General features: G+C 44.6%; 1 protein-coding gene across 2 annotated transcripts in view; it reads right to left on the bottom strand.

The window, feature by feature from the left end:
- The window catches only part of slit1b (slit homolog 1b (Drosophila)), a 42,744-nt gene that overhangs the window by 5,123 nt on the left and 10,121 nt on the right, over positions 1–27,500 (bottom strand). Inside the window, exons 5-32 of one of the 2 annotated variants that reach the window (XM_086156579.1) lie at positions 25,752–25,823; positions 25,609–25,680; positions 25,463–25,534; positions 24,079–24,242; positions 23,006–23,153; positions 22,863–22,934; positions 21,471–21,542; positions 21,122–21,193; positions 19,730–19,873; positions 19,486–19,649; positions 19,355–19,378; positions 17,390–17,534; positions 17,101–17,175; positions 16,627–16,770; positions 14,545–14,688; positions 11,907–12,073; positions 10,412–10,550; positions 8,466–8,534; positions 8,102–8,173; positions 7,921–7,992; positions 7,748–7,819; positions 6,441–6,604; positions 6,142–6,266; positions 5,938–6,032; positions 3,895–4,034; positions 3,700–3,793; positions 2,714–2,851; positions 1–41 (exon numbers count right to left, since the gene is read on the bottom strand). The exon at positions 1–41 is cut by the window's left edge and continues 188 nt beyond it. In XM_086156579.1, the coding sequence (XP_086012705.1) occupies positions 1–41; positions 2,714–2,851; positions 3,700–3,793; positions 3,895–4,034; positions 5,938–6,032; positions 6,142–6,266; positions 6,441–6,604; positions 7,748–7,819; positions 7,921–7,992; positions 8,102–8,173; positions 8,466–8,534; positions 10,412–10,550; positions 11,907–12,073; positions 14,545–14,688; positions 16,627–16,770; positions 17,101–17,175; positions 17,390–17,534; positions 19,355–19,378; positions 19,486–19,649; positions 19,730–19,873; positions 21,122–21,193; positions 21,471–21,542; positions 22,863–22,934; positions 23,006–23,153; positions 24,079–24,242; positions 25,463–25,534; positions 25,609–25,680; positions 25,752–25,823 (2,972 nt within the window). The remainder of the gene's footprint in view (positions 42–2,713; positions 2,852–3,699; positions 3,794–3,894; positions 4,035–5,937; positions 6,033–6,141; positions 6,267–6,440; positions 6,605–7,747; positions 7,820–7,920; positions 7,993–8,101; positions 8,174–8,465; positions 8,535–10,411; positions 10,551–11,906; positions 12,074–14,544; positions 14,689–16,626; positions 16,771–17,100; positions 17,176–17,389; positions 17,535–19,354; positions 19,379–19,485; positions 19,650–19,729; positions 19,874–21,121; positions 21,194–21,470; positions 21,543–22,862; positions 22,935–23,005; positions 23,154–24,078; positions 24,243–25,462; positions 25,535–25,608; positions 25,681–25,751; positions 25,824–27,500) is intronic. The other variant, XM_086156580.1, reaches the window with a different exon arrangement.

The raw sequence follows: 27,500 nt of genomic DNA, 5'->3' as shown, positions 1-27,500 counted from the left end.
AGGGTGATGGAGGGGGCGGGGCCAGCTCACAGAACTCGCCGCTGGGGAGGACAGAGGAGACACGGCGAGTCATCAAGTGCACCATCAGAGAGAAGCTTCTAGGGTGCAGATTGAACTCCTGAGACCAGGACTTTGGGCGCGCCCTGGTGGACACCTCAGCAAGCTGCACCTACAGGGTACAGGGGGGACAAGGATATGTACCAACAAGAGTCTTTGAGAAGCATACTTTGGATCGATCTGTGTACTAAAGACCATCAATCCAGGCCCTGGCCTCGACCCCAACCTCAAATTTGGCCTTGACTCAGACATCGACCTCCAGTCGCAACTCAAATCCCCCAAAAAGTCAACTCCCAAAAAAGGGTTTCCGAAAAAGGGATCTGATGGAATGGCATTCTAGATCGTGCCCTGAAGAACATGTGCTCACGATCCTGTGCTGCAGATCACACAATGGGAGTCATGCACCCTGGACGGTGCGACGTAGAAAAAGCACTGCAGATCGGGTACCTTAGAAGGTCCACTGTACAACGGGCCCTCTGGAATGTGCACCATTGACGGTCCCCTCTGACAAGCGTTCTGATGAACATGCACTGAAGCTCTTGCGCTGTAGGTTGTCCACCGTGGATCGTGCCTTCTAGAACATGCAGTGTAGAACGTCCACCACATATTACACCCCCCAGTGCATGCTGGCTTCTGTACTGTAGATCGTACACTGAAGAACATACACTATTGATTCAGCACTGTAGGTTTTGCCGCAAAGAACGTGCACTGGAGGATGTTCGCTGGGGAATGCGCACTTCAAAACGTGCACTTCAGAGCGTGCACTTCAGAACGTACACTTCAAAAAAGTGTACACTAACATGTGCACTCCTGTGCTGTAGACCACACCATGAGGGACATCTTGCACTCCAGGTTGTGCTGTGCAAGAACATGCACTATAGAAGGTGCGCCGTCAAACGTTCACAGAAGAACGTGCACTTCGGAACGTGCACTTCGGAACGTCCACTTCGGAACGTGCACTTCGGAACGTGCACTTTGGAACGTGCACACTAGAATGCGCACTCCTGTGCTGTAGATCATACAGTGAGGAACATCTTGCACTCCAGGCTGTGCTGCACAAGAACTTGCGCTGTAGAAGGTGCGCTGACAAACGCTCGCAGTAGAACGTGCACTTCGGAACATGCACTTCGGAACGTGCACTTCGGAACGTGCACTTCGGAACATGCACTTCAGAACGTGCACTTTGGAACGTGCACACTAAAATGCGCACTCCTGTGCTGTTGACCATACAGTGGGGAACACCTTGCACTCCAGGTTGCGCCGCGCAAGAACTTGCACTGTAGAAGGTGCGCTGACAAACGCTCGCAGAAGAACGTGCACTTCGGAACGTGCACTTCAGAACGTGCACTTCAGAACGTGCACTTCGGAACGTGCACACTAGAATGCACACTCCTGTGCTGTAGATCATACAGTGAGGAACCTCTTGCACTCCAGGTTGTGCTGCACAAGAACTTGCGCTGTAGAAGGTGCGCTGACAAACGCTCGCAGAAGAACGTGCACTTCGGAACGTGCACTTCGGAACGTGCACTTCGGAACGTGCACTTCGGAACGTGCACTTCAGAACGTGCACTTTGGAACGTGCACACTAGAATGCGCACTCCTGTGCTGTTGACCATACAGTGGGGAGCACCTTGCACTCCAGGTTGCGCCGCGCAAGAACTTGCACTGTAGAAGGTGCGCTGACAAACGCTCGCAGAAGAACGTGCACTTCGGAACGTGCACTTCGGAACGTGCACTTCAGAACGTGCACACTAGAATACGCACTCCTGTGCTGTAGATCATACAGTGAGGAACATCTTGCACTCCAGGCTGTGCTGCGCAAGAACTTGCACTGTAGAAGGTGCGCTGACAAACGCTCGCACTTCGGAACGTGCACTTCGGAACGTGCACTTCAGAACGTGCACTTTGGAACGTGCACACTAGAATGCGCACTCCTGTGCTGTAGATCATACAGTGAGGAGCATCTTGCACTCCAGGTTGCGCCGCGCAAGAACGTGCGCTTTCAACCGTGCGCCTACGAATGTGCACCGATGAACGTGCGCTGACAAACATGCACTGCGGCTCGTGTGCTCGGTGTCGTGCACTGTGGTAGGCAGAAAGGGGGCGCGGTGGATTTGCGGCGCCTCCGTCACCGACGTGCCAGATTGGGTCCATATCAGAGCCGCCATAAATCCAGCGTATCACTTGGATAATCCCTGGAACCCAATCTGAGGAGCCGTTGCCAGATTATTCCCTCCCTCTCGTATCCCGGCCAGATTTTTTCAGGAATTAGGCGGCGGCTTAATGGACGTTTAGAGGTTTTCCCCGCCGCCGTGCACTCTAGTCAGCTTTAAGTCTCGGCTTCGGAATCGATTTCAAAGATTCCTTTTACAGATTTTTTTTTTTTTTTAACTTCTTGATGGTCTCGCCCGGGCAGATTTAAGAGATTAGGTGTAATCCCGTGATCCCGCTCCGGGACCCCGGCGCCCCCTGCTGGTGACCCGGGGCACTCAATCCATGGAGGGATCAGCTAGCGCTAATTGCTAGCTTCTGGGTGATGATAATGATATTTTTTGCACCTTTTGAATGCTTAGCGTGGTAACAAAACCAAATCTGGATTGAACGGACACGTCATTTTGGGGTCCCCCTGGATTTGGGGGTCCCCCCCCCCTTGTACCTGTATCCCTTCTGACAAAGGCAGCTGTATCCGTCCAGACGGTCCAAACACTGGGCTCCGTGCTGACAGCGGTGGTCCAAACACTCGTTGTAATCAATGCCGCAATCCGGCCCCACCCACCCAGGGATACACACACACCTGGAACACACACACACACACACACACACACAGAATCAAACAATTTGTTGCTTATTGATATATTGGATGGTTTGATTGATTTATATTACTTTTCTCTGTCCATCCACTGCTACTTCTACTACTAGTACTACTATTAATGATGATTGGTTATGTTGCTGTTCAGGTTATTATTATTATTATTATTATTATTATTATTATTATTATTTTATAATAGCAATAATACTGAATAATAAGAAGAACAATAATAATAACAGTAAAAATATAATAATGGTAATAATCGTAATAATAATAACAATAATGACGACAACAACAACAATAATAATAATGATAATGTTGTAATAAGTGTAATGATAGTAATATTAATAATAACAATAATAATGACAACAACAACAAGAATGATAATAATAATATAATAATGGTAATAATAATAAAAATAATGACAACAAGAACAATAATAATAATTATTATTATAATAATAGTAACAATAACAATAGGAATGACAAAAACAACAACATAAATAAAATTAGTAATGTAATAATAAGTATAATAATAGTAATAGTATTTATAAAAATAACAACAACAACAACAACAACAACAACAACAATGATAATAATAATATAATAATATAATAATGGTAATAATAACAAACATAATGAGGACAACAACAATAATAATAATAATAATAATAATAATAATAACAATAATTGTAAATTATCAGCTGCACAGCAAATTGAAAGTATTTAAGCACAAACTGCTTCTTTAGATGCATCTCTGTGCGTCTGTGTGTGTGTGTGTGTGTGTGTGTGTGTGTGTGTGTGTGTGTGTGTGTGTGTGTGTGTGTGTGTCACCTGGGGCCGGTGGGGGTGCTGATGCAGGTGGCGTGATGCTGGCAGGGGTTTCTCCCTGGCGAGCAGACGTCCTGCTCCTCCTCGCACAGCAGACCTGCAACCGAGGCACAGGCTTCTGAAGGCGCCGTCGCCATGACGACGTCACAGCTACGTCGTCATGGCGACGACGTCACGGCAACCGGTCGGGGGTCACACCTGCGAAGTTGGGGCGACACAGGCAGGTGTAGTTGCCGACCGAGTCCACGCAAGTGGCGCCGTTTTCGCAGCCGTGGTCCTGACAGTCGTCCACGTTGACCTCGCAGAAAGCGCCTTGGAAACCGAACGCACAAGCGCAGCTACGCAAACACACACACACACACACACACACACACACACACACACACGTGCACGCACAGGTAAAGAGGTGTTCTTCATCACTTTGATATTTTAATCGGGGTTAAAAACCCCTGCGATGAGCGGTGTGGCGTCGGGCAGCGCTAAGCTAATTGTGCAGGGATTAGCTAAAATGACTCATGCATGTGTGTGTGTGTGTGTGTGTGTGTGTGTGTGTGTTTTAAACGCTGATGCATCCTGCGCCTCCTCCTGGTAAGAGTGCCCTCGTGTTGCCATGGCAACCAGACACCTGAGTCACCGCCGCTCCTGCCTTTTCAGCCGCCGAACCGGCGATCGGCCGAAATGAGACTCCAGGGGGCGGGGCTTAACCTGTCAATCATTCCCGGGGTCGTGGAGTTCGACCCTCGGATCGACCTGGATGTTTCCGGAAGGAAAAGGAAGTGTGTTTTGGAAACGCGTGAGACGTCCTCGTCCATCAGCTCTATTTCGGGGACTAGTTTGCGACGCTTCGCCGACCAATCGGGGGCGGAGACTCGCTGTGATTTCCTCCGCCGTCGGACCCGACTCCCATTATAGTAATTGCACGTTATGATATGCTAATCGTTAGCTTCTCGCCCGCTGGGATTATTAGCGGGGGCCGTGCGGGCGGCGGCGGCGGCGGGGGGGGGGGGTGGTTCCTCGGAGAACCTTTTTTTTTTTTTTTCTTCTCGGACGCCGACGACTCGCTTTCAGCAGAGGAGGAGAATAAAATAACTGTGAAAAAAAAAGGACGTTCTGACCAGTTCTTTGAGTGTGTGTGTGTGTGTGTGTGTGTGTGTGTGAAGGCCAACAGCTGGACTGTCACAGCAAATGTTTTTAAACAAAGAAAAAGATGAATATTATGCTTTTATTTTCGAAGCAGCAGGACGACTAATGACTGGAAATGACTGTGAATGAATGAATGAGTGAATGAATGAATGAGAGAAAAATTTAGTGATTGAATAAGTGAGTAAATGAATGAGTGAATGAGGAAATGAACGAAAGAGTGGGCGAGTGAATAAATTGATAAGTGAATTAATGAATGAGTGAATGAACGAATGAATGAATGAATGAAGGAAAGAGTGGGTGGAAGAAAGACTTGAGTGAATGAGTGAATAAGAGAACGAATGAATGAGTGAGTGAATGAATAAAAGAAATGATGAGTGAGTGAATGAATGAATGACTGATGAATGAATGAGAGAATGTTTTAGTGAATGAATGAAGGAGTGAGCGAGTAAATTAATGGATGAATAAGAGAATGAATGAATGAGTGAATGGATGAAAGACTGGGTGAATGAGTGAGTGAATGAATTAATAAGTGAATGAATGAATGAGTGATTAAATGAATGAGTGAAAGAATGAATAAGAGAATAATTTAGTGAAAGAATGAATAAGGGAGCGAGTAAATGAATGAATAAGAGAATGAATGAATGATTAAAGAAATGAATAATTGAATGAATGAATGAAAGAGTGGGTGGGAGAAAGACTTGATGAGTGAATGAATGAATGAGAGAACGAATGAGCGAGTGAAAGAGTGAATGAATTAATAAGAGAATGAGTGACCGAAAGAAAGAGTGGGGGAGGGAAAGGGTTGATGAGTTAATGAGTAAAAGAATGAATAAGACACAAAAAAATGAGTGAGTGAATGAATGAATGAATGAATAAGAGAATGAATGAATGAATAAGAGAATGAATAAAAGAAAGAATGAATGAATGAATGAATAAATAAGAGAATGAATGAATGAATGAATGAATAAATAAGAGAATGAATGAATAAATGAATGAAAGAGTGGGTTAGAGAGAGACTTTATGAGTGAATGAATGAATGGGTGAATGAATGAAAGTGTGTGTGTGTGTGTGTGTGTGTGTGTGTGTGTTTGGACGCACCTGAATCCCGCCGTCTGCTCGTCGCTCAGGCAGGTTCCCCCGTTGGCACAGGGGTCACTGACACAGGCGTCTGCTGGGGTCTCACAGTGTTCACCCTGAACACACACACACACACACACACACACACACTCATATCACCCACTGAGAGAAGACAAATCCTACACACACACACACACTCCCACACACACACACAGAGTGGTGTACCGTGAAGCCAGTGCGGCAGACGCAGGTGTAAAGGTGTGTGTTGTTGGCCTGACACACTCCCTGGTTCTGGCAGGGCGACGACACACACGGGCTGCACTTGGCCCGGACCGACGGCTCCATTGGACCTGAGGACACACACACACACACACACAGACACACAAAGTGAAAAGGTTTTTGCAGACATCTGGTTACGCCGCAAACTTTAACATCCACTATATGTGTGTGTGTGTGTGTGTGTGTGTGTGTGTGTGTGTGTGTGTGTGTGTGTGTGTGTGTGTGTGTGTGTGTGTGTGTCTCACCCTGACACAGGAAGTGCTGGGCCGGCGTGGTGAGCAGCAGCTTGCCCTCCATGCCCGGCGGGCCGGCACAGCGGGCGATGCCCGGCTCCTTGTAGCCCGACTTCACCCAGTCGGACAACCACTGCAGCCCACAGTCGCAGTACAGAGGGTTGGAGCCGATGGCACTGCAGGGAGAAAGAAGGGAGAAAGAGTGGAAAAGAGAGATAGAAAGAGAAAGAAAGAGAAAGAAAGAGAGAGAAAGAAGGAGGGAGTTGGAAAGAGAAAGGAACAGTGGATGGACTGATGGAAAGTTGGGTGCAATACCCTCCCCCGCCACTAGGGGGAGCTCTCACTCTGTTTCTATCCTTCTTTCTCTCTTTCTATTCTTTCTTTCTTTCTTTCTTTCTTTCTTTCTCTTTCTTTCTCTCTCTCTTTCTTTCTTTCTTTCTTTATCACTCTGTCCCTCTTTCTTTCTCTCTTTCTTTCTCTCTCTCCTTTTCTTTCTTTCCCTTTCTATCTTTCTCTCTCTGTCCTTCAGAAAAAAAACTGAAAAAAACTACAAGTCCCAGCACCCCAGTAAGGTGGCTCCTGATTGGTTGAGAGGGATTTTCGCGTTAAATATGAATCTGCGACAAATGAAATAACGTTTATTTTAATTACAATATTATTATTATTATCATTACTGCTGTTTTGTTATTATTTGTTATTGTTGTGACTATTATTATTATTATTTTATGTAATGATGTATAATTTTGATGCATTATAAATCATTATTATTGTCGTTCTTGTGTTTCTATTTCTCACATTAATGAAATTGTCGAAATTCATTTTATTCAAATCTCTGAAAATGATTAAATATTAACTACTTCTTCTAAAACTACTACGACTACTACAAATAATAATAATAATAATAACAGCAGGAATGATAATAATGTTAATATTAATAATAATATTAATAAATTGTGTTTTCACCATCAGGAGACCAAATATTGATTAAAAAAAATCCCCTTGTGTGTTTAACCCCCCACCTCGATCTCCATTTCCAGATGGAGGATCAAACACACACACACACACACACACACACACACACACACACACACACACACACACACACACACACACACACACACACACACACACACACACACGTTTATGCCTGGGATCGATAGAACAATTGCTCTCCAGCTAATTTAATCCACCACTTAAGACCTCGGAGTCCATCCGACCGCAGCCTAAAAGGAGGTGGGGGGTAAAACACACACACACACACACACACACACACACACACACACACACACACACACTGGTGGGTGTGTATTGGCCCTCACAGGTGAGACAGGGAGGCGACGTCGCTGAAGATGCCCTGCTGCAGCTCCGAGATGTCGTTGCCATGGAGAGAGCTGGAGGAGGACAGAGACGGGACAGGAATAAGGCGTGTGTGTGTGTGTGTGTGTGTGTGTGTGTGTGTGTGTGTGTGTGTGTGTGTGTGTGTGAAGCTCACAGCAGTCGAAGAGAGCGCAGGCCTCCCAGTGCCAGAGGGGGGATGCAGTGCAGGGAGTTGTAGCTCAGGATCCTGCAGGGAGGAAGAGGACGACTGTATCTTTGAAGGTGTGTGTGTGTGTGTGTGTGTGTGTGTGTGTGTGTGTGTGTGTGTGTGTGTGTGTGTGTGTGTGCGTGCTCACAGGGTGGTCAGCTGACTCATGTTAGCGAAGGAGTCGTCCGACAGGGAGCTGATCTTGTTGTTGCTCAGATCTCTGCGGGGTCAAAGGTCAAACCCAGTCAATATGGAGTGTACAACACACACACACACACACACACACACACACTGATCCGCTGGGCTGCAGCTCCCCCTGGTGGCCGCCGCCGCAGCTGCACTTTGAATTAAAGCGCCATCACCAGTGGGGCTGATCGGGAGATTAATCGATCGATTAATCGATCGATTAATCGATCGACCTCCGATACTCGTTTTGGTTGCTATGGTGACGGACAGGCGGACGGACGAAGGTCGGACAGGAGATGTTTTGGGGAGGAGAAGACGTCTCTTACACCAGCTGGAGGAACCGGAAGGAGGCCAACTCTCTGGGGACGCTGGTGAACTGGTTCCCGTCCAGGTACCTGCTCACACACACACACACACACACACACACACACACACACACACACAGACACACACACACACACACACACACACACACACAGCATTCAGTATCTCTGGTGGCCACAGGGGGAGTCACGACCAGGAGCTAATCTACGTTAGCATGGAGGCTAATTTACGTCCAATTAAAAAAAAAATAGATAAATCAAATTTAAGAATTAAATTGATCTTTCTATCAATTTATTTATTGATTATTCATTCAAGAAAGATTAAAAATTAGAGACTCAATATGAAAATATAATTCATTATATTCACTGTAATTTTTTTTTAATTAGATGACATGAAGTTGAATCAAATTAGGTTCAAACCAAATTTAAAAAATCAAATTTGATGACATTTAAGAGTAAATTAAATCAAATTACGTATAATTAAATTAAGTTCAATTATGTTGAATAAAAATAAATCATGAAATTTAAGGAAATCATATAATAAATCGTATAAGATTTCATCAAAGATTAAGTTATATTAGATCCAATAAGGTTAAATCAAATGAAATCAAAATAAATCTAATCTAATTCAAGATTAAATTAAGTCAAATTGAATGAAATAAAATTAAAGCAAATAAATCATATAAGAGATTAAATACGAAATTAAATTCTATACAATGAAATCAAATCAAAATATATTAAATCAAATGTCATCAAAGATTAAGTTATATTCAGTCAAATAAGGTTAAATCAAATGAAATCAAAAAAGATCAAATTTAATTTGAGAATAAACTAAATTAAATAATTCTTAGAAAATGTAATTAAAAATGAAATAATCTTACATTAATTAAATCAAATCAAATTAATCGAATGTCATTCAAGAATAGATTAAATGAATTCAAAATAAACTTATAAAATGTAAGTCAAAATAAATGATATTACATTAAGTAAATCAAATAAAGATAAATCAAATTTAATTTAAGAATAAATGAAATGAGGTCAAAACAAATCTTATAAAATGTAATTAAAAATAAAATAATATGACATTAACTAAATCAAATAAAAATAAATCAAATTTAATTTAAGAATAAATGAAATGAGGTCAAAACAGATCTTATAAAATGTAATTTAAAATAAAATAATATGACATTAACTAAATCAAATAAAAATAAATCAAATATAATTTATGAATAAAGTAAATGAAGTCTAAATAAATCTTAAAATGTAATTAAAAATAAAATAATATTCAATCATTTAAATCAAATAAAAATAAATCAAATGGAAATTAAGAATTAATTAAATGAAGTCGAAATAAACTTATAAAATGTCAGTAAAAATGAAATAATATTGCATTAAGTAAATTGAATAAAAATAAATCAAATGTAATTTAAGAATGAATGAAATGAAGTCCAAATAAATCTTGTTAAATGTAATTAAAAATAAGATAATATTACATTAACTAAATCAAATAAAAATAAATAAAATTTAATTTAAGAATAAATGAAATGAAATCAAGATAAATCTTATAAAATGTAAGTAAAAATGAAATAATATTGCATTAAGTAAATTGAATAAAAATAAATCAAATGTAATTTAAGAATGAATGAAATGAAGTCCAAATAAATCTTGCTAAATGTAATAAAAAATAAGATAATATTATATTAACTAAATTGAACAAAAATATATCAAATTTAATTCAAGAATAAAGTAAATGAAGTCAAAATAAATCTAATAAAACGTAGTTATAAATGAAATGAAGTCATGGTGTGTCTGCTGCTGCCACCCGGTGGTCATAAATATAGGTCAGCTCATTCAGAGGGAGGCTTTAGACCCGGACCCGGACCTGGACCCGGGTCGGACCCGGACCTGGACCCGGGTCGGACCCGGACCTGGACCCGGGTGTTACTCACAGCTCGGTGACGTTGCGCGGGAGCCCCCGAGGAAGCGCCTGCAGGTGCTTGTTGCTGCACCGAACCACCGTGTCCAGGCAGGTGCAGGCCGACGGGCACGGCGGCCCCGCGGAGCAGCCCTCCTCCTCCGGGACCGGACCTGCAGACGGACCCGGTCCAGACCGGAAGGACCAGCAGGACCAGCAGGACCAGAAGGACCAGCAGGACCAGAAGGACCAGAGCAAACATCCATTATAAACCGTCTACTGTCTTTTTTTAATATCTCTAAATGCAGTTTGTTCGTTACCTGCTGTTTACTCACTTTTACCACTGCAGGTAATAATAGTGACAATAACGGTAATAACAATAATAATAATAATAATAATTATAATTATATAGTCAGTTGTGATAATAATAATAAATTAATAAATTCCAACGGATCAACTCATTATAATTTAAGAAATGATAATAGAATCATAATGAATAATAAAATAACACTTAAAAGATAATGATGCTAACACTAATAATAATAATTACAATAATAAAACATTAGTAATAATGGTACCACTAATAGTATTAATAATAATATATTAATAATGATAATTAATATTAATGTATCATGTATCAATGTATCAATTAAAAATAATCAATAAGAAAGATTGGAAAAATAATAAATGGAACCTAAAAATAACACTAAAAACAATAAAGATGCGAACACTAATAATAATAATTACAATAATAAAACATTAGTAATAATGGTACCACTAATAGTATTAATAATGATATATGAATAATGATAATTAATATTAATGTATCATGTATCAATGTATCAATTAAAGATAATCAATAAGAAAGATTGGAAAAATAATAAATGGATACTAAAAATAACACTAAAAACAATAAAGATGCTAACACTAATAATAATAATAATAATAATAATTATAAAACAATATTAATGATGGTAGCAACAATAATTAGAATAATGGTTACACTCGTAATAATGATATTAATAATAACACTGACACATTAATAATGATAACACAAATAATATTAATAATCATAATCATAATCATAATCAGAATGATAATAATGATACTGCTATATCAATTGTGATAATAGTGATAATGATAATGATACTAATAATAATGACAAATTATAATAAGAATAACGATAACAAATATAACAAGAAAGTTATGATTATTTAAACTATATAGATACTATATAGAAATACAAAAAATAAAAATCCACATTTACAGATTCTTGCAAAGAAACATTAACTCCCACCATCCCAAAAAAAACAGTAAATAACACTAAAAATGACAATAAATACAAATAAATAATCAAAAAATAAATAAAATAAATACATCATAAATAAAATATGTAATAAAATAAATAAATAAAAATAGAAAAAAAAAAAAAAAAAAAATTTGGATTTCAATTCCCGCCACCATATCTGCATCCCGCGTGTGTGTGTGTGTGTGTGTGTGTGTGTGTGTGTGTGTGTGTGTGTGTGTACCGTCTCGGCAGTGGAAGTCCTGTCCGGCCACGTCCTGCAGAGGAATGTCCCTGAGGAACGGCGGCGCCCGGCAGCGAGGATTCCCCGTCACGATGCGGCGCCCGCGAAGCCACGAACCCAACCAGGACAGGCGGCAGTCGCACAGGAACGGGTTCGCCAGCAGGTTCCTGCAGGACCGCACGCATCAGTGTGTGTGTGTGTGTGTGTGTGTGTGTGTGTGTGTGTGTGTGGGCGGGTCAGAGGGCGTCATGGTTGCCGGGAAACCCAGAGAGACCGGGATCCGGTCGGGGTCGGAGGAGGAACCGCCAGAAACTGGAAGGATCCGGAATCTGAGGATTCTGGACTCTCTGGGTCCGGTAGTGGTTCTGGTCTTGGTCTCGGGTCGGGGGTCTGGTTCTTGTCCAGGTACCCTGTCTAGTCCCAGTCTCAAGTCTTGTCCTGGTCCTGGTCCAGCTCTGGTCTAGTCCAAGTATGGGTTCCAGTCTTGGTCCCAGGTTTAGCTCTGGTCCCGGTCCAGGATCTGGGTCTAGACCCACTCCTGGTCCAGTTCTGGTCCTGGATCTGGGTCTAGACCCAGTCCCTGATTTGGTTGCATTCCTGGTCTAGTCCTGGTGCCAGTCCAGTACCGGTCCTAGTCCTGGTCCTGGTACGGCTCTGGTCTAGTCCTGGTACGAGTCCCAGTCTTGGTCCTGGGTCTGGATCTAGGTCCCAGTCCAGTCCTGGTCCCAGGTTTAGTTCTGGTCCCGGTCCCGTATCTGGGTCTGGACCCAGTCTCGGGTTTGGTTGCATTCCTGGTCTAGTCCTAGCTCCAGTTCTAGTCCTGGTGCCGGTCCAGTACCGGTCCCAGTCTTCATCCGGGGTCTGGACCTAGTTCCTGGTCTGGTCCTGGTCCCAGGTTTAGTTCTGGTCCAGGTCCAGTATCCGAATCTACACCCAGTCCTGGGTCTTGTTGCATTCCTGGTTACTCTTAGGTCCAGTTCTAGTCCTGGTGCCAGTAGAGTACCGGTACCAGTCTTGGTCCTAGGTCTGGATCTAGACCCAGCCTCAGGTCTAGCCCTGGTCCAGTCCTAGTCCAGGTGCGGGTCAGTCCAATCCCAGTTTGGTCCCAAATCTAGTCCTGGTCCTGGTCCTGGTTATGTCGAGTCAAGTCCAGTCTTGGCCTAGTCTAGGATCTAGTTCTGGTCCCAGTCAGAGGGTCTGTCCTGGTTCAGTCCAGTCCATTCCAGGCCTTGGGCCGTTACCGATCCAGTCTTGGTCTAGTCCTGGTCCCAGTCCTCGACTTGGTCCTGGTGCAGTCCAGTCCAGTCCATTCCTCGTCCTGGTCCAGCTCCAGTTCCAGTCCAGTCCAGTCCAGTCTAGTCTTGATCTAGTTTCAGTCCCGGTGCGGTCCAGTCCATCCCCGTTCCTGGTCCGGTTCTGGTCTAGAACCTTGTACTAGTCCCAGTCCTGATGTAGTCTCGGTTCAGGCCTGGTCTAGTCCTGGTCTGGTCCCTAATCTGGTATAGTCTCGATCCAGTCCTGGTCTTGACCCTTATACTAGTACTGGTCCTGGTCCAGACCTGGTATAGTATTGGTCCCAGTGTGGTTCTGGTGTAGTCTGGGTCCAGTCCTGGTCTAGTCTCTGACTAGTCCATGTCCCGGTGTATCCTTGTCCAGTCCAGTCAAGTCTAGTGTCTCCGGTCGGTGTATTCCTAGTCCAGTTCGGTCCAGTCCAGTCCTGGTCTGGTCCTGGTCCTGGTAGGGTCCTGGTACAGTATCGGTCCTAGTCTGGTCCAGTTTGGTCTAGTCTCGGACTAGTCCGTGTCCAAGTGTATTCCTAGTCCAGGTGATCCGGTCCAGTCCAGTCTCGGCCTAGTCTACGTCCCGCTCTGGTCCTGGTTGTGGTGTAGTCTGGGTCCAGTCCTGGTCTAGTCTCGGACTAGTCCGTGTCCCAGTGTATCTCAGTCCAGTCCAATCAAGTCCAATGTAGTCTTGAACAAGTCTGTGTCCTAGTCCAGTCTTGGTCTGGTCCTGGTCCTGGTAGGGTCCTGGTACAGTATCGGTCCCAGTCTGGTCCAGTTTGGTCTATTCTCGGACTAGTCCGTGTCCAAGTGTATTCCTACTCCAGGTGGTCCGGTCCAGTCCAGTCTCGGCCTAGTATACGTCCCGCTCTGGTCCTGGTTCTGGTGTAGTCTGGGTCCAGTCCTGGTCTAGTCTCGGACAAGTCCGTGTCCCAGTGTATCTTAGTCCAGTCCAATCAAGTCCAATGTAGTCTTGAACAAGTCTGTGTCCTAGTCCAGTCCTGGTAGGGTCCTGGTACAGTATCGGTCCTAGTCTGGTCCAGTTTGGTCTAGTCTCAGACTAGTCCGTGTACAAGTGTATTCCTAGTCCAAGTGGTCCGGTCCAGTCCAGTCTCGGCCTAGTCTACGTCCCGCTCTGGTCCTGGTTCTGGTGTAGTCTGGGTCCAGTCCTGGTCTAGTCTCGGACTAGTCCGTGTCCCAGTGTATCCTAGTCCAGTCCAATCAAGTCCAATGTAGTGTTGAACAAGTCTGTGTCCTAGTCCAGTCTAGTCCAGTCCAGTCTTGGCCTAGTCTAGGTCCCGGTCCCGGTCCTGGTCTGGTCTGGTCTGGTCCCGGTCCTGGTCCAGAGTGCGACCCACAGGGTGGACAGGCTGTCCAGGGGCTGGAAGGCTCCCGGCAGGACGGATCTGAGCTGGTTGTCGTAGAGAGACAGCAGGCGGACCGAGGACAGACCGGAGAAGCTGCCGTTGTGGAGACACTCAATGCGGTTGTTACGCAGCATCCTGCAGGAACACACACACACACACACACACACACACACACACACACACGTCAAGTATGAGGAAAAAACACTGAGCAGTACTAGGAAATACTGACCCATATTGTCAAGTGCTAAGAAATCCTGCTGCTGTCCAATACTAGGAAATACTGTAAAGTACTACAAAATACTGCCCAATACTAGGAAATACTGTAAAGTACTACAAAATACTGTCCAATACTAGGAAATACTGTAAAGTACTACAAAATACTGTCCAATACTAGGAAATACTGTAAAGTACTACAAAATACTGTCCAATACTAGGAAATACTGTAAAGTACTACAAAATACTGTCCAATACTAGGAAATACTGTAAAGTACTACAAAATACTGTCCAATACTAGGAAATACTGTAATGCACTACAAAATAATGTCCAATACTAGGGAATACTGTAAAGTACTACAAAATACTGTCCAATACTAGGAAATACTGTAAAGTACTACAAAATACTGTCCAATACTAGGGAATACTGTAATGTACTACAAAATAATGTCCAATACTAGGGAATACTGTAAAGTACTACAAAATACTGTCCAATACTAGGAAATACTGTAAAGTACTACAAAATACTGTCCAATACTAGGAAATACTGTAAAGTACTACAAAATACTGTCCAATACTAGGGAATACTGTAATGTACTACAAAATAATGTCCAATACTAGGGAATACTGTAAAGTACTACAAAACACTGTACAATACTAGGGAATACTGTAAAGTACTACAAAATACTGTCCAATACTAGGAAATACTGTAAGGTACTACAAAATACTGCCAAATACTAACAAATATGGCACAATATTGTCAAGTACAAAGAAAAACTGTCCAAATACTATACAATAATATATAGATAATAATAATAATATATACAAATACTGTCAAATACTACTTCACCCAATACAGACACTGTCAAATACTCTAACAAAATACTGTCAAGTACTAGTCCACTAAATACAAATACAATCAAATACTAGGAAATACTGCCCTATACTAGGAAATACTGTCAAATACTAGTCCGCTCAATAAAAATACAATCAAATACTATGAAATACTTGTCCACACAATAGAAATACTGTCAAAAACTACTACACTCAATCCAAATCCTATTAAATATTATTCCATTCAATAAAAAGGCAATACAATGAAATTGAATCCAATTACATGAAATTAAAATACAATGCAATTAATTGAAAATAAAATGGAAAATAGCACTAAAGAACTATTAGAATTAGAATACATTAGAATACAGAAAATTAAATAAAGTACAATGAAATCCATGAAACGACGATCAAATACAACTAAACTTAATAGATGATGTTAAATGATAAATACAATAAAATTCATTTCAATTCAATGAAAATCGGATGCAATTAAACAACAATAAAATAAAGTAAAATTGAATTGAATGACAGACAATTAAATGCAATGAAGTGGAATTAAACAAAATGAAAATACTATTAAATATATCAAATTCAATAAAATCCGAACACAATTCGACAAAGATACATACAGTAAAATTTAAATCAAATTAAACGACAATGTAATGCAACTCCATTCAATGCAATTAAATGAAGTTCAATTACATAACATAAAAATAAATTAAAATACGAAGGAATGCAATTGTAATGAAAACACTATTCAATAATACTATATAATATAAATACTATAATACTATATAATATTATAAAAATACTAAAAATAAATAAAATTCAACAAAATTATATATATGAATAATAATGTAATATAAAATAATATAACAGTTAATTAGAGCTGAAAATCTACTTAAAAAAATAAAAATAAAAAATAAAAAAAAATAAAAAATAAAATTAAAAAAAAAAAAATTAAAAATAAATAATAAAAAATGTGTGTGTGTGTGTGTGTGTGTGTGTGTGTGTGTGACCCACAGCATGCGCAGGCCGTCCATCCCTCTGAACATGGCTCCCCTGACGGACTCCAGGTGGTTGGCGGTCAGGTGGAGCTCCGTCACGGCGGCGGCGCCTTCGAACGCTCCGTCCTCGATGTCCGAGATCTTGTTGTTGCTCAGGTTTCTGAGGTCAAAGGTCATCGCATAGATGACATCATGGTATCACATATAAATGATTATAATCTTTCATTTCCAATTTTCTGGCTTTTTTTCTCCACCTAAATATTCTGTAAACATTTTTCCAAGCTTCCTGAAGATTTTCTTTTTTTTTTTATAAATATATTTATTTTCTTATATTATAAAATATAGTTTATTTATATTAAATGTATTTTTTTCCAATTTTTTTTTTTTTTTTTGCATTCTCCTGCTCTCCCCTGATTGGACGGCGCGTGGCGTGGCACCCGTGGCTCCGCCCCCTTGTTGGCGGCGAGCCGGCGGGAAAATGGCGACCTACATTTTCTTGAGCTGCGTCAAACCCCTGAAAGCGCCGGTGGCCTCCAGCACCGAGAGGTCGTTGTTGTTCAGACGCCTGCGACCATCACAGAGACAAGGGGGGGGGGGTCAGCGGAGGAGTGTGTGTGTGTGTGTGTGTGTGTGTGTGTGTGTAGCAGCTGTATAGCCATATATTATAGCAGGAGGCTTCACACACAAAGACGTCAACATGAATATCCATTAAAGAGTGTATGCCCTGTGTGTGTGTGTGTGTGTGTGTGTGTGTGTGTGTGTGTGTGTGTGTGTCTCACAGTTCCTCGGTGGCCGAGGGCAGGTGTTCAGGGAACTTGGTGAGCCTCAGGTTGGAGCAGTCCACCACGTTAGCCTCGCAGCGACACTTAGCCGGACACAACGGCTTGCTGTTACACTCCAGGCTCAGGCGCCTGTCCTCTGCACCTGAGCACACACACACACACACACACACACACACACACACACACACACACACACACACAAAGAGATGCAGGAATTTCAAAATAAAGGCGCTGCTGATGCTGTTTGGAATGCAGGTTCTGTTAGAACAGTAATGTCAACTCCTGGAATGTTCAGGTGAAAGGTCGGGTTAAGGTGAGGTTAAGGTTAAGATAAGGTAAGGATAAGATAAGGTTAAGGTTAAGGTAAGGTTAAGGTTAAGGTAAGGCTAAAGTAAGGCAAAGGATAAAGTGAGGTAATGGCTGAGGAAAGGTAAAGGTTAAGGGAACGGCTAAGGCCAAAGCTTGGATAAAGCTAAGGTTAAGATAAGGAGAAGGCTAAGATAAGGAGAAGGCTAAGATATTCATGCTAAGGTAAGGTAAAGGTTAAGATGAGGTTATGGTTAAGATTAAAGGAAGACTAAGATAAGGTACGGCCAAGGTAAGGGAAGGGTAATGACTAAGGTGAGATAAATCTAAGGTAAGGTAAAGGCCAAAATAAGGTTATGGTTAAGGTAAAATAAAGACTAAGAAAAGGAAAAGTTAAGGTAAAGGCTTAAAGGTTTGGCTAAGGTGAAGATAGGGCTAAGGCTAAGGCTAAGATAGGGCTAAGGCTAAGATAGGGCTAAGGCTAAGATAGGGCTAAGACTAAGGCTAAGATAGAGCTAAGGCTAAGATAGGGCTAAGGCTAAGGCTAAGATAGGGCTAAGGCTAAGATAGGGCTAAGGCTAAGGCTAAGATAGGGCTAAGGCTAAGATAGGGCTAAGGCTAAGGCTAAGATAGGGCTAAGGCTAAGATAGGGCTAAGGCTAAGGCTAAGATAGGGCTAAGGCTAAGATAGGGCTAAGACTAAGGCTTAGATAGGGCTAAGGCTAAGATAGGGCTAAGGCTAAGATAGGGCTAAGACTAAGGCTAAGATAGGGCTAAGACTAAGGCTAAGATAGGGCTAAGGCTAAGATAGGGCTAAGGCTAAGATAGGGCTAAGACTAAGATAGGGCTAAGGCTAAGATAGGGCTAAGGCTAAGGCTAAGATAGGGCTAAGGCTAATGCTAAGATAGGGCTATGGCTAAGATAGGGATAAGGCTAAGATAGGGCTAAGACTAAGGCTAAGATAGGGCTAAGGCTAAGATAGGGCTAAGACTAAGGCTAAGATAGAGCTAAGGCTAAGATAGGGCTAAGGCTAAGGCTAAGATAGGGCTAAGGCTAAGGCTAAGATAGGGCTAAGGCTAAGATAGGGCTAAGGCTAAGGCTAAGATAGGGCTAAGGCTAAGATAGGGCGAAGGCTAAGATAGGGCTAAGACTAAGGCTAAGATAGGGCTAAGGCTAAGATAGGGCTAAGGCTAAGGCTAAGATAGGGCTAAGGCTAAGATAGGGCTAAGGCTAAGATAGGGCGAAGGCTAAGATAGGGCTAAGACTAAGGCTAAGATAGGGCTAAGGCTAAGATAGGGCTAAGGCTAAGGCTAAGATAGGGCTAAGGCTAAGATAGGGCTAAGGCTAAGGCTAAGATAGGGCTAAGGCTAAGATAGGGCTAAGGCTAAGGCTAAGATAGGGCTAAGGCTAAGGCTAAGATAGGGCTAAGGCTAAGATAGGGCTAAGACTACGGCTAAGATAGGGCTAAGGCTAAGGCTAAGGCTAAGGTAAGAGTCAGCAAAAAATGTTTCACTGACTTCAGAAACAGACTGTTTGAATGTTTCACTACTTAACCAGCTGACTAAGTGACTACACACACACACACACACACACACACACACACACACACACACACACACACACACACACACACACACACACACACACACACAATCACCTGGGATGTTGTACTGCTCCTTGGCTTCAATGAGGAAACAGAAACAGAATCAGGTCAGTGACGTTTCAAACACACAAACACACACACACACACACACACACACACACACACACACACACACACACACTGACCGGAGCAGCGGAACTTGCTGCTCTTGACCTGGGCGATGCGTTTGTTAGCGAGGCGCCGCGGGCTAGCGCAGCGGGCGCCGCTGGTCTCGATGGGGTTGGAACGCAGGAAGTCGGCGAGCCACTTCACGCCGCAGTCGCACACGAAGGGGTTCTGGGCCAGGTGGCTGCGGGGACACCGCCGGGTCACATACGTGTGTGTGTGTGTGTGTGTGTGTGTGTGTTTGCATATGTGTGTGTGTCTCACAGCGTCTGGATGCTACGCAGCGACCCGAAGGTCCCCTTCACCAGGCTCTGGATCTTGTTGTCGTAGAGCGACAGCAGCGCCAGGTTCTCCAGGTCCCTGAAGGCGCCGGCCCGGATGCAGTGGATCCTGTTGGCGTTCAACAGGCTGCGGGAGGGGGGGAGGGGTTACCGTGGCAACGAGAGAACGCCAACAACCGTTTTTCGGCGGGCTAAGGTGAAGGTTAAGGTAAGTTAAAGGCTAGGAAAAGGCTGAGGTAAGGTTAAGGCTAAGGTCTCATCAAGGCTAAGGTTAAGGTTAAGGTTAAGATAAGGGAAAGGTTAGGTAAGGTAAATGTCAAGATTAGGTAAACCTAAGATAAGGCTAAGGCTCGGATAAAGCTAAAGCTAAGATAAGCCTGATGCTAAGATAAGAGTCAGCAAAAAATGTTTCACTGACTTCGGTGACTAAGGTTCAGGCGAAGGTTAAGATGTTAGATAAGGTTAAGGCTAAGGCCGGGGAGGCTAAGGGGAAGGAATGGCTAAGGCTAAAATAATGCTAAGGCGTAGATAAGGTTAAGGGAGTGTGAAGGCTAAGGGGAGACAAAGGTTAAGATAAGGGAAAGGTTAATGCAAGGTGAATGTTGAGATAAGGTTAAGGCTAAAATAGGGTTATGATTAAGATAAAATGAAGACTAAGATAAGGTCAGGTTAAGGTAAGGAAAAGGCTAGGATAAGCTTAAGCCGAAGATAAAGTTAAGGCAAAGGTAACGTAATGATGAAGGCGAGGCAAAGGTTAAGTTAAGGGAAAGGCTAGGTTAGGTAAATGTTAAGATTAGGTAAGCCTAGGATATAGCTCAGGCTTGGATAAGGCGAAGGCTAATGCTATGTCTAAGCTAAGGCTATGTCTAAGCTAAGGCAATGGCTAAGCTAAAGCTATGTCTAAGATAAGGCAAAGGCTAAGATAAGGCTAAGGCTAAGATAAGGCAAAGCTAAGATAAGGCTAAGGCTAAGATAAGGCTAAGGCTAATGCTATGTCTAAGATAAGGCAAAGGCTAAGATAAGGCTAAGGCCAATGCTATGTCTAAGATAAGGCTAAGGCCAATGCTATGTCTAAGATAAGGCTAATGCTATGTCTAAGATAAGGCAAAGGCTAAGATAAGGCTAAGGCTAAACTAATGCTAAGGCTAAGGTAAGATTCAGCAAAAAATGTTTCACTGACTTGAGTAACTAAGGTTCAGGCGAACGCGAATGGTTAAGGCTTAGCTAAGGTGCTAGCCCGGTTCGCTCCGACCTGATCTTTCGCCGTGTTTATGAATCGATCGATATGGACGACGGGATCAATTATGGACAGGAAACCGAAGCTCCGCCCACGACCCACACAGGCTCCGCCCCCAAATCCAATCATGTGACTTACAGCAGCTCCAGAGACGTGAGGCCGTCGAACACTCCGCTGGGAAGCTCCGTGATCTTGTTGCCGTACAGGACCCTGAGCGCACACACACACACACACAAACACACACACACACACACACACACACACACATATATATACAGAGAAGCAACACACATCTAAAACTGAATCCTGCAGTAACACACATAAACTCCATTGACCACATTGACACATACTATTGCATTCTAGATACTGAAACACACACACACACACACACACACACACACACACACACACACACACACACACACACACACACACACACACACACACACACACACACACACACACACACACACTGCCTGTTACTCACAGGGAGTTGAGGGATCTGAGGCCGTGGAAAGCGTCCGGCGCGATCTCGGATATCTGGTTGTTGCTCAGGTCTCTGGACAAACAGGAAGTAAACAAACGGACAAACAGAAAGTGAACAAACAGATAAACAGGAAGTGAACAAACAAAGAGGAAGTAAACAAATGGGGACAAATGGGAGGTAAACAAAAAGACAAAGTGGAAGTTAATAAACCAAGACAGACATTCGGGAGGTAAACAGAGACAAACAGGAAGTAAACAAATAAACACAGACAAACAGGAAGTAGGCAAAAAGACAAACAGGAAGTGAATAAACAAAGAGGAAGTAAACAAAGAAACAACCCGGAAGTAAACAAATAGACAAACAGGAAGTAAACAAACAGTAAACAAATAATAAACACAACAGACAAAGCAGAAACCTTGTGTAATAAAAAGTATTATTATTTTTATTAAAAACAGACAAACTACACAAACAAAGACAAACAGCAAATAAGCAAACAGAAAAAAAAGAATTAAACAAACAAAAAAGAAAGATGAACAGGAAGTCAACAAACAGACAAACAGGAAGTAACCAAATTGTCAAAAACAAACAGGAAGTAAAGAAATGGTCAAAAACTTGAAGCAAACAAGGACAAACAAACAGGAAGTAAACAAACAGAAAAACAACGATGGATAAACAGGAAGTAAACAAAACTAGTCAAAGGCAAACAGGAAGTAGGCAGATGGTCAAGGACAAACAGGAAGTAAACAAGGACAAACAAATAGGAAGTAAAGAAATGGTCAAAAGACAAACAAGGACAAACAAGGACAAACAAATAGGAAGTAAAGAAATGGTCAAAAGACTCGAAGCAAACAAAGATGGACAAACAGGAAGTAAATAACTGAACAAACACAAACAAACAGGAAGTAAACAAACTGAAAAACAACGATGGATAAACAGGAAGTAAATAAAACTCGTCAAAGGCAAACAGGAAGTAAGCAAACAAACAGACAGGAAGTCGGAAAATGGTCAAAGACAAACACGAAGTCAACAAGCGATCGAACAAACAGGAAGTAAACAAATGGTTAAAGACAAACAGGAAGTTAACAAGGACAAACAAATAGGAAGTAAACAAATGGTCAAAAGACTTGAAGCAAACAAAGATGGACAAACAGGAAGTAAACAAGTGAACAAACACAAACAGGAAGTAAACAAACATAAAAACAACGATGGATACACAGGAAGTAAAAAACTAGTCAAAGGCAAACAGGAAGTAAACAAACAGACAAACAGGAAGTAGGACAACGGTCAAAGACAAACAGGAAGTCAACAGACAAACATCATTTTCTCTTTGGGAACTTGAGGGGCTCGGATGTTCTCCAGACGTTCTCCAGACGTTCCCTGATGTTCACTCACATTCTGCGGAGCTTCTTGTAGGAGGTGAAGGCTCCCGGTGGAACCGACTTGATGCCGTTCTGCTCCAGGCGTCTGCAGAGGGAGAGCGTTGGGGTTTTAGCCGGATGTTCTGACCTTCTAGCTTCTCCGCGTTCTGCACTCACATCTCGGTCATGGCCTCGGGCAGGTGGGCCGGGATGGCGGTGAGGCCTCGTCCCCGGCAGTCCACGATGTTGTTGCTGCAGGCGCACATGGGAGGGCAGGAGCCGGACGCCAGGCTGCAGGGCTGCACGAAGGCGCTGCCGCCGAGGCCTGAGGAACCAGCAGGACCACACCAGGTTCTCACCCGGGAGGCAGCAGGACCCTCTGGTGAGGGTCTAAGGGTGGAGTTTAACCCCCTCCAAGGGGCGGGGCTTAAGACGCTACAAGGGGCGGGGCTTCACCCGCTCCAAGGGGCAGAGTTTAACCTAGTCCAAGGGGCGGAGTATAACCCCCTCCAAGGGGCGGGGCTTAACCCGCTCCAAGGGGCGGAGTTAATCTAGTCCAAGGGGTGGGGCTTAACCCGCTCCAAGGGGCGGAGTTAATCTAGTCCAAGGGGCGGGGCTTAACCCGCTCCAAGGGGCGGAGTTAATCTAGTCCAAGGGGTGGGGCTTAACCCCCTCCAAGGGGCGGAGTTAAACCTAGTCCAAGGGGCGGAGTATAACCCGCTCCAAGGGGCGGGGCTTAACCCGCTCCAAGAGGCGGAGTTAATCTAGTCCAAGGGGCGGGAGCGGGGCTTAACCCGCTCCAAGGGGCGGGGTTAATCTAGTCCAAGGGGTGGGGCTTAGCCCCCTCCAAGGGGCGGGGCTTAACCCACTCCAAGGGGCGGAGTTAAACCTAGTCCAAGGGGCGGAGTATAACCCGCTCCAAGGGGCGGGGCTTAACCCGCTCCAAGGGGCGGAGTTAATCTAGTCCAAGGGGCGGGGCTTAACCCAGACCAAAGGGTGGGGTTTAACCCGCTCCAAGGGGCGGAGTTCAACCTCGTCCTTGAGCAGACCAGGGAAGCCTGAAACAACCTGTTGACTGATTCCGTTCTGGAGAACATGGAGAACCCAGCTAGGAGAAGGTGGAGAAGCCACACTATGACTATTGTTCTTGATCTTTAATGACCTCCGGTCACAGGGGGAACGTGGAACCCCCTGCACCCCCTTTGCGTTGCCCCGGCGACAGTTCCCCCGGCGACGGTTCCCCCTTCTACCTGAGCAGGCGAAGTCGCTCTTGCGCAGCTCGGCCAGGTTGAGGCCGCGGAGCGTCGGCGGGGAGCTGCACTGCGTGAACAGACCCAGGGACGGACGTTGACGTAACCATGGAGACAGCCAGGACAGGTGACAGTCACACCGCAAGGAGTTGGAGTGCAGACGGCTGGAGGGGGAAGCAAAGGGGGAAGCAACGGGGGAAGCAATGGGGCAACAAGGAAGCAAAAGGGAAGCAAGGTGAGGCAAGAGGGAGAAAAGGGGCAAAGGTGGAGTTGGGGGAAGCAAGGAAGGTAAAGGGGGAAGCAAGGGGGTGAAAAGGGGAGGCAAAGTTGGAGCAAAAGGGGAAGCAAGAAGGGATGAACGGGTGAGCAAGGGGTCAAAAGTGGAGTTGGGGGGCAAATGGCAAGCAAGGGGCAACAGAGGAAGCAAAGGGGAAGCAAGGAGGTTGACGGGAGAAGCAAGGGGAGAAAAGGGAACAAGGGGAAGCAAGGGGGAAAGGGGGGGGCAAGGAGTTGAAAACGGGGAGCAAAGTTAGACCAAAAGGGGGAGCAAGGGGTCAAAAGTGGAGTTGTGGGGCAAATGGCAAGCAAGGGGCAACAAGGGGAGAAAAGGGGAAGCAAGGAGGGTAAAGTAGGAAGCAAGGGTATCAAAGGGGAAGCAAGGGGTTGAAAAGGGGGAGCAACGTTGGAGCAAAAGGGGAAGCAAAAGGGGAGAAAAGGGGGAACAAGGGGTCAAAAGTGGAGTTGGGGGCAAATGGCAAGCAAGGGGCAACAGAGGGAGCAAAGGGGAAGCAGGGAGGATAAAGGGGGAAGCAAAGGGAGCAAAGGGGAAGTAAGGGGGGAAAAGGGGAACAAGGTTAGAGCAAAAGGGGGCGCAAAGGGTCAAAAGTGGAGTTTGGGGGCAAAAGGCAAGCAAGGGACAACAAAGCAAGGAGGGTAAAGGGGGAAGCAAGGGGGTGAAAAGAGGGAGCACCATTGGAGCAAAAGGGGAAGCAAGAGGGGAGCAAAGGGGGAAGCAAGGGTTGCAAAGGGGAAGCACAGGGGGAAAAGGGGAGCAAAGTTAGACCAAAAGGGGAGCAAGGGGTCAAAAGTGGAGTTTTGGGGCAAATGGCAAGCAAGGGACAACGGAGGGAGCAAAGGGGAAGCAAGGAGGGTAAAGGGGGAAGCAAGGGTATCAAGGGGGAAGCAATGGGGTGATAAGGGGGAGCAATGTGGGAGCAAAAGGGGAAGCAAAAAGGGAGAAAAAGGGGAACAAGGGAGCAAAAGTGGAGTTTGGGGGCAAATGGCAAGCAAGGGGCAACAAAGGGAAAGCAAAGGGACAACAGAGGGGAAGCAATGGATCAGCAGGAGGACTCCATCATCCAGGTTCTCCGGAGGTGGAACTCACAAGGTCCTCAGCTTGGGCATGTGGTTGAAGCTGGACACGGGGATGCTGCTGATGTTGTTGTTGTTCAGCGTCCTGAGGAACGTCGGAGGAACGTCAGCGCGGGAGAAGGTCCGACCCGAGGACTGACCTGACGGCGCCGCACTCACAGGACCTCCAGCGAACGCAGCGCACGGAAGGCGCCCTCCTCCACGCAGCCGATGAGGTTCTTGTCCAGCTGGCTGGAGGTCAGAAGACACCAGGAGGTCACCAGGTGGACCTTCACGCCTCCACACAGAAGGTCTCTACTCACAGGTTCTTCAGGTCCGTGGCGCCTCTGAAGGCTCGGCGAGGAACCGCCTGGATGAGGTTCTCGCTCAGGTCCCTGTGGAGGGAGGAGGACAGTCAGGGAGAACCTGGAGAACCCTACTTATGTCAACACACACACACACACACACACACACACACACACACACACACACACACACACACACACACACACACACACACACACCTCCAGCTGTGACCCAGTCGGTTTTCCGCCGGCAAACATCACCTCGTGTCCCGGCAACAAGACGGGATGGCATCTTTAATATCGGTGTGTGTGTGTGTGTGTGTGTGTGTGTGTGTGTATGGTCTCATAATATTTGCTGACTCTCCTGCTATCTCTGCAATCCATGTGTGGATCTTCTCTTCCATCCTCCTCCCTCACTCTTCATCCCACAATTGTTGCTTTCACACACACACACACACACACACACACACACCACACACACACACACACACCCAGAGGAGGGTGAGAAAGGTAAACTTTCCCACTCGTTCTCTCACGGGGTCAAACGAGAGGCTGTGATTGGTCAAAGACACTTCCTGGAAGCCAAACTCAAAAAATCCAAATAGTGTAATAACTGTGTAATAAAAGTGTAATAAGAGTGTAATAACTGTGTAATAAGAGTGTAATAAGAGTGTAATAAGAGTGTAATAAGAGTGTAATAAGAGTGTAGTTGTTATACTAACAGTGTAATAACACTGATAACAAAATAAAAAAAATAAAAGAGGGATAAATTACTGAAAGCGAAAAAATAAAAATGCGCTGAAATGAATAGAGGATGAATAGAATGATCACCTGTCAATCAACACGCAAATGTGTGTGTGTGTGTGTGTGTGTGTGTGTGTGCAAAAGCAACAACTACTTTAGAAAATCTCTGAGAAAAGGAGGAAGGTGGTTGCCGTGGAAACCAAAGGTGGGGAGGGAGGGGGGTGACCCCCGAATAGTCTCACACAGACACACACACACACACACAATTAACAATTGCCCACACACACTTTGTTGGTACTGATGTCCGCGCGGTCTCCGGGGGCAACCGGAGGAAGTGAGGAGCCTCCAGCGCCCCCCGGTGTCCCGGAGCCTCACACACACACACACACACACACACACACACACACACACACACACACACATGCTGAACTCCGCTGGAGGGTCACAACCCGGCGGTGAGGCGGTAACCGCGGCAACCGGCCAAACACAGCTGAGCCAAGATGGAATTAGCTGCTTGTGGATAACAAGGCGACGACATCGGCCGATTCAAGGGAAGAATGTGTGTGTGTGTGTGTGTGTGTGTGTGTGTGTTGAATACTGAGTGAGCAAAGTCATAACACGATAAAGGTCAAAGGTCACAAGAATAACGTGAATGTGGAAGTTTCAGCTTTACAAATGTTGCCTTGACTTGCAGCGTTGGAAAAATATTGGTTTTTTTTTTTAATTTGACTTATTTCTGGCTGGACATCAGAGGTTAGGAGGGTGTTTGATCTCTCAGGAACAACATGGCGGCGGCGGCGGCGCCATGAGCTCGGCGTGACGCCGGGTGGGGTTAAAACAAACTCGGTTACGGTGAAAATAAAACCCCAGGGGTCGGTGGATGCAGGAAGGAAATGAGCGTAGGAACGCGTGGCGCCCGTGCACGGAGGTGTGAGACGCACGAGAAGCTCCAGAGTGTTTTTATCTGTGGGCGAAGGTCAAAGGTCAGGGGGCGGAGCCTAAGGTCGAACCTCGCTGTCACCT

This window comes from Fistularia commersonii, chromosome 12 (assembly GCF_037954325.1).
Source record: "Fistularia commersonii isolate RoL2024-O1a breed Wild chromosome 12, RoL_Fcom_v1.0, whole genome shotgun sequence".
NCBI classification, from domain to species: Eukaryota; Metazoa; Chordata; class Actinopteri; order Syngnathiformes; family Fistulariidae; genus Fistularia; species Fistularia commersonii.
Note: the sequence above shows the minus strand (reverse complement) of the source record. Positions and strands in the feature narration are given on the sequence as shown.